The sequence below is a fragment of the Taurulus bubalis genome, assembly GCF_910589615.1.
Source record: "Taurulus bubalis genome assembly, chromosome: 19".
NCBI classification, from domain to species: Eukaryota; Metazoa; Chordata; class Actinopteri; order Perciformes; family Cottidae; genus Taurulus; species Taurulus bubalis.
In genome coordinates this window covers 2709212-2716096 of record NC_136607.1, presented here as the reverse complement: position 1 = coordinate 2716096, position 6885 = coordinate 2709212, and the positions used below count along the sequence as shown (strand labels likewise).

General features: G+C 42.4%; 1 protein-coding gene across 1 annotated transcript; it reads left to right on the top strand.

The window, feature by feature from the left end:
* Positions 1-1259: 1259 nt before the first annotated feature.
* Positions 1260-3694, top strand: ier5l (immediate early response 5-like; the record flags this gene model as incomplete). Its single annotated transcript, XM_079235585.1, has 1 exon — positions 1260-3694. The coding sequence occupies one exon, from the start codon at positions 1260-1262 to the stop codon at positions 2151-2153; it is 894 nt and encodes a 297-aa protein (XP_079091711.1). The 3' UTR covers positions 2154-3694.
* Positions 3695-6885: the final 3191 nt, after the last annotated feature.

The following is a 6885-nucleotide window of genomic DNA, read 5'->3' as shown; positions in this document are numbered from 1 at the left end:
CTCGAGCCTGCTGCATGGCGCTGCATGGCGTTGCGAGACCGTTAAACTAAACATGTCAAACTAAACAGACAGCAGGTGTAGTTGCCAAACCCACGGCCCGCCACTGAGTGTGACCCATTGAAAATGTTCATTATTTTAGGTTTAAACCTGTTTTAGGTTTTTACCTGTGGACAAGACACTCTCACATTTTGTTTCAAGACCAGTTTGGATGTTTTGTATGGAATCCTGTGCAGTTAGATCATTTTGAAGCCATTGGAGACACTAATCTCAGGTCTCATCTGGTGGTCACTTTGTGTATGTATCCACCAATGAAACTTCTCACTCCCGAAAAAGAATACTGTCCCTGTGATTTCTGCCTCCACCCGAATATAATGGAGGTGGATTGGAATGGACAAGGTAATAAAGTATCATCAATTTCATAGGGACTTAGGGAAAAGTGAGGGCTGTGGATGAGCCAGAGTAACCAGGACAATGTGTCCAAAAAGACACTTGAATGTTTTGGCTCAGCATGTCTTCATCAGAGGCTGACTTCAGTAATTCCACCACATTTTGACTGACAGTCTGTTTGTACGTGGATCCGTATATGTGTATGTATACATGCACATACTACATTGAAAAACAAATATGTATTGGGTGCATAAGGACTGTCACAGAACTATTTTTCCAGAGCACATCTTCCTTTACGCCTTAGGCGTAATCATTTATGCACACGTTTTGGTTGTTGTTGAATCTGTCTTAGTTAAACATTTTGGGGACAAAATTAAATTATGCTTTATTTACTTAAAACAAATATTTACATTTGTCCTTGGAACACCAAACTTTTTGTTCCCTGTCTAGGTTGGTTCATCCGGAAAATTAACTGGTTTTCTGGAAGTCCCAGTTATGGGGCAGTCGAAATGAGGACATTCCTGTTAGACAACCTGGGTGGAATTTGAATAGTACAGAGGAACCGCCTGACTCTGATTGGTCGAGACCGACATATTTCCAGCGGGCCAGTCTGTCACTCAACAGATTCCAAGTAGCTTATTGGCTCTTCCTGAAGAGGGTGGGTCCTCTGTCTTGACTATATATTTGTTCTGGTTTCTGGCCATCTGCAAATAATTGCTGGCTTTCAGAGAGAGGCGGATCATTGTGTCCAATGTTTCTCCACAGAGCTGACTCAAACCTTTCTCCTCGAACAAAACGAGTCCCGTTGAGATAGCTCAGAGTCGGGTTTTGTCTCCCGGAGTGGAGCTGGAGGTGGACTGGGGAACATCATAATGATCAACACCATGGAATGCGCAGTGGACGCGCAAAGCTTGATTTCCATTTCTTTAATGAAGATCCACAACTCCAGGACGCAGAGAGGGGGTATCAAGCTGCACAAAAACCTGCTGGTGTCCTATGTGCTGAGGAATGCCAGGCAGGTCTACATCAAGGAGAAATACGCGGAGATCTATAGGATGCAGCAGTACGAGGAGGTGATGACGGTCTGCAACGAGATCCAGGAGCTCAACCCGCTGGATCTGGACGCAGAGGACGCCGACGATGAGGAGCAGGCACGGGCAGCTTGCTGCAGCGAAGAGGCGAGTCTGTGCGGCTCTGCGTGCCACCGAGGCACCGCGCAGCCAGCGGCGCACGCCCGGACCGCGAGCGCTCTTTTCGGCTGCTCTTCCTTCGAGGACGGCAGTCGGGAACCGGATCCCTACTACTACAGAAGCTGCTGCATGGAGGCTTCCCCCGTGTCCCACTGTGACCAGCTTCCTGCAAGCAACAGCACGCACTGCAACAAGACCACGGTGCTGGATTTGGACACACATGTGGTGACCACCGTGGAGAACGGCTACCTCCACCAGGACTGCTGCTGTGACGCGCTCCAGTTCGCGAAGGGCGCGCAGTCCCTGGCCAAGAAACGGAAGGTTGAGTTCGGCTGTTGTATATCAGACGTTGAGGAAGTATCGGACTTTACAGCTGCTCGCAAACGGGCGAAACGCGAGGAATGTTCTTACCCCAACCTAGACTATACGGACACTTCCAACATCTCCAACCTGATTTCCATCTTCGGCTCGGGGTTTTCAGGGCTGCTGAGCAGGCAGGCGGACTTGGAACAGATCTGTAGCAAACATGTCCTGGCCAGTCTGGGGGCATGGACCCGAGCGATTGTGGCATTTTGAATCAAACCCTTTATTTTATAGGACACACCGGGGTCAGTTGTCACATGAAGTATTCAACTAAACCCAGCGGAGTTTGTTGGGAAACACTTGGCTAAACTCAAGAGAATGTTCCTGATAACAAAGTATTGTCCCCATGTTCTCCAGGGACGTTTACAACACGTTATCATGTGAACATGTCGTCTGTGCAACTTCAGCAAATGTTCTGTGCTTTTTTTAAATGACCATGCAAGACGGAATGTTTTCTACAACCTCCTGGGAATGTTCTTTGAACAAGTTTTCGCAACATTAAGGATTTGAATAAACATTTTACACTCTCCATGTGCCATAGTCGAAGTGCTACAGCAGAAGGTGTATTTGGTGAAGTCAGTGTTATCACAGAAGCTGCGCAGTGCTACTACACACAGTCTCCTGTGTGAGGTCAGTTCACCAACAGCAGCCCGGTCAGTAGGAGCTGTCATTCAACTATCCAGTGATGGCCACTCGTTTTGTAATTAATTATGAATAAACTTATAACACTCAAAGTGTCAATACATCACAATTAGCAAAACTGTAACCTGTAACTGTAACATTATTGTCCATTATTCAAAATGTAAAACACTGACAAGGATTTTAGAACCTTTACCTCTGAGCATCGGATTGCGTTTCACATGCTTGTAAGAAAAAGACAAAAGTGTCAAGAATTATACCTCACATAATATAATAATATGCCAGTGGTTCATTGGTGTGTATGTGTGACATCACCCATACTTGTTTCTGATTGGAGGATATGGAGGCGTTACAACTGAACCCAGTCTTACCTACAAGGTCTAAATCAACTTTATTTTTGCAGAAAAAAGGAAAATCTATTTAAAAAGTGAGCATTTACAAGAGAAAGGAGATGAGAGAGTTTGTGTCACACACAGTGAGTCATGTACGAGCGATCCTGGTGTCAGAAGAGGAGATACATGTCTGCGGATGACACTTCTGTGACTGATCAAATGGATTGACTTCCGTTGCCTTAAAGGAAATGCACACCACTGCTAGCTATTGTAACGTACAGAAAGTGACTGAATGTCTCTCCTGTACTGGGCCAAGGAGCCATTTTGAAAAACAGTTTGTTGTCATGTGAAACAAGACTCCTTCCTAAACACTCACATCACTTAATGGCGCTCCAACATTTCCGTACTGGAAGACTCTCTCCCAGTGTGAGAGATAGTGAACCGTGCTGGTTGGATTGTTCCCCCTCTTAAGTTTGTTGCTCAAAGCCTTCACAGTTATTCAGAATTCCAACATGTCTTGGTTTTGTGAGTTTGACTTTGTTTTGTGAAATAATTATCTTAGTCTTTTGTTTTAAAAAGGCAAACTCCTGATTTAGCCATAACCTGAGAATCCACTCATTAGCTTTATGAGCACTATGTGTACCAAAATAAAGAGAGTATTCAGCCATTCTCTACATATTTTGTTGTTATTCTTGTATTTTTGTCCTTACTAAATTGTATATCACCGGGTAAAACTGTTCCAGAAAATATTTGTTAAAAATGTATAATCTTAATAAAAAATGAAAACCGTAAACGAGTCATTTCTTCTGATTGATTACTTATGCAGTCACAAGCCTACAGTGACTGACCAGGTCACACTTAGGAAAAACACACTTCAATGCATTTACTGGAAACACTTTAATGCTTATTAGGTCAGGCACAGTTAGCTGGGTAGGTAACAAAGTCTGCCAGCTGGCTCTCTGAAACTCACTGATTAACATGATTTATCTTATTTACGTCATCAGGATGAAGGTAAAGTCAAAAAACAAGATTATGTTCCAGACTATTTCTTAGTTCTGCAGACAGATATGAGAGCAGTGATCTTCTCAACTAAGTCGCCAGAAAGCAAATAAGCATATTTCCCAAAATGTCAAACTGTTCCTTTAAAAAGTTTTTATTGTTATCTTTGCCAGTCTGGCATCCTATAAGTAATTGTCATTAATGACTTATACATCATTACTAAATGATGCAACATTAATAAAGTCATTAATGCAATATAATAGTGTCCAACACATTACTTATTTTTATTTGAGCTTGGAAACAGTAGTTTGATAAAAAAGAAGAAGAAAAAAAAGAAATCTAAAGAAGTTAACTCAATGTCCACTTTTTTTCTTCCTGGGCTTTCAACTGCGTGTCATGGTCTTCCTCAATGGATGGAGTATGGATGTTATATATCTTCCATTCATTGTATATTCAACATTTAATTGGGCTCACGTGATGACAGCTGAGCTATCGCCATGAACAAACTCCCCTGTAGTTGCAGTAGACAGCTCCAGAAAACAGTAAGTGGACCTTAAATTAATTATTAATCTCTGGTTTTTGATGAAGTGCAAATGCTGTGTTTTACTCCCAGGCCTATTTGACCAAAGAGCTGCTCATAATGAATCATGACATATGTCATGCTGAACATTAAGTCCTTCTAGGGACGGTTGTTGCAAATTAGCATCAACACGATAGCTAATATAGTTGTTTTAATTTTGTCCATGTTTATTGTATTTGCCCCTCACAAAAGATCCATGAATCCATAAAATAAATGCACTACCTTAGCAACATAATGAGACCTAAGCCTTCCCTCACCAAGCTAAACTCTGAGTCCTGTTATCTCTTCTCTGTGCCACTTGGTGGTGTTCTTTAAAATCAATGAATGGAGATATCAGGGCTGTGTATCCAGAGCAGAGCCACCGCATGCTGACCCTCCCTCACAGCCTCTAGCACCCCTCCTCCTCCTCCTCCTCTCTTTCATCCTCCTCCTCTTCCTGGCTGGCTCATTTCTCCGTCTCTATCCCAACACATCGCTGCTCCTCCAGCTCTGTGGGCTATTTCCAGCTCCTGTTACCCATAATAACTTGCAGTAGGTGGAGTGTAATGGAAGGAATGAGGCAATGTGAACAATGCATGGTGTAATGATAGAGACAGGGTGCAGAGGAGTCTTTATTGTATTATTTACAGAGCACGCCTACTGCATTAAGACTCAACACCTCTGATTCAAAATAAATGATCCAACAAAACAAAAACATGACATGATATCAGAAACAAACTGTGGTTCAGCCTCTGCGTTGTACTCAGAAATGGTGTGGACAATGAGCACATTTACCATGGTGTACACACAGCTCCTCCCTCTGGACTGGGAAAGACACACACACACGCACACGCACGCACACACACTCACTCTCAATCAAAACTTTTGATGTCCTGTTTGGTATCAGTGATTTTTTTATTATTGATCTAGCCTATTTGTCATCTGCATTTAGGATTTTTCTGCCTCTGTTGTGATTTATTTTGGTTGGATACTTTATATATAACATATGAAGAAGAAAAAACACACACAAACTCAGATACCCAAAATAAAATAACACAGATGAATACTTAGATTTGAAGCATGACTCTGGATATAAATGCTAAAACAGTGTTCTTATTTATTTGACCAATCACTCACTGATGTTTTTTGAAGGGGTGAGGTCTGGGTGGAGTGTTTGACTGGTGTTGTCGGGGTAGCTGGGAGGAAGACAACAGAGGGAGGGGGAGGGAGGCGTGCTTTGTCAGGACAGGGGGTTGATGCGTTGGGGGGGTTGCAGGGGGGAGGGGGGGGGAAATGTGACAGTAAAAGGGTGAGGGGGGGAAGGGGGGGGGGGGGGGGGGGGGGGGGGGCTGTGGAGAAGAGGTGTTCTGGGAGGGGGAGGCTGACTGGCAGGAGAGATCTTACAGGTCAGCCAGGTTGCACTGAGGTCTGTGGGGGGAGGGGAGGTCGGGGGTTTCGGGGGCTCTGATGTAGACCAGGTCCAGGCTCACATCTGAAAACTTGCCCTTTTTTTTTTAAACTAGTTTTGGTTTTCTATGTAAACTAAGCTGGTATTTTTCTGCTACTTGTAAATCAAATTACAAACAAGACAAAATCATGTTGTATTGAAGAAGACTAGAAACTAGAGATTGAGACCATAAATTAATGTTTACAATGTTTACTGAGAGAATTAATCAAGAGAGAAATAGAGTCATTTTCTCATAGACTTCTATACAGTTGGGGAATAACAGCTCTCCTCCCGAGCCCGTCTAGTTCTTAGTGCCAGGTAGCATCATAGCGAGGCTAACTCGCTAGTCTCTCCTGTTTTTGATTAAAAAAAACATGATCAGATCTGTGAAGCTCAAATGAAAAATCTGCACATCAAATGTTTATATTTATTCAAATTGTGTTGTGTGCATTTGTAAAAATGTTTGACATGTTCAGATCAGAAGCCTTGTACAGAAAATACAAATAAATGGATATTTTATAACTTTTATAAGGACTATTCACTATGTCCAATTTGCCTCCTTGGGGCTTGGTCTGAACATATTGGTCACTGCCCTATTTCCAGTTAAGTCCAGATGAATTGAAAAATGCCTTTTTTCACCCTTTCGTATTGTACATAATGACAATACATATATACCAACCAGATATGAACAAACTATATGATATATACAAACTTCTGTAGCCATGAGCCCGTCCACTTTTTACCCGGTCCAATCAAATCAAAGGGTTTAATTAAATTCCTTTTATAACTGTGCACAAATTGACCACGCCTGTTGTGCATAAGAATGACTGCATATCAATGTAAAAACTAACCATGTTGAAAGAAACATACCACGCCCCTTTTGAATATTCATTTGCATATTGCATATTGAAAACTAGGTTATGTTATTATTTGCATATTGGGGACACACTGCTGTATCTTATTTGCATA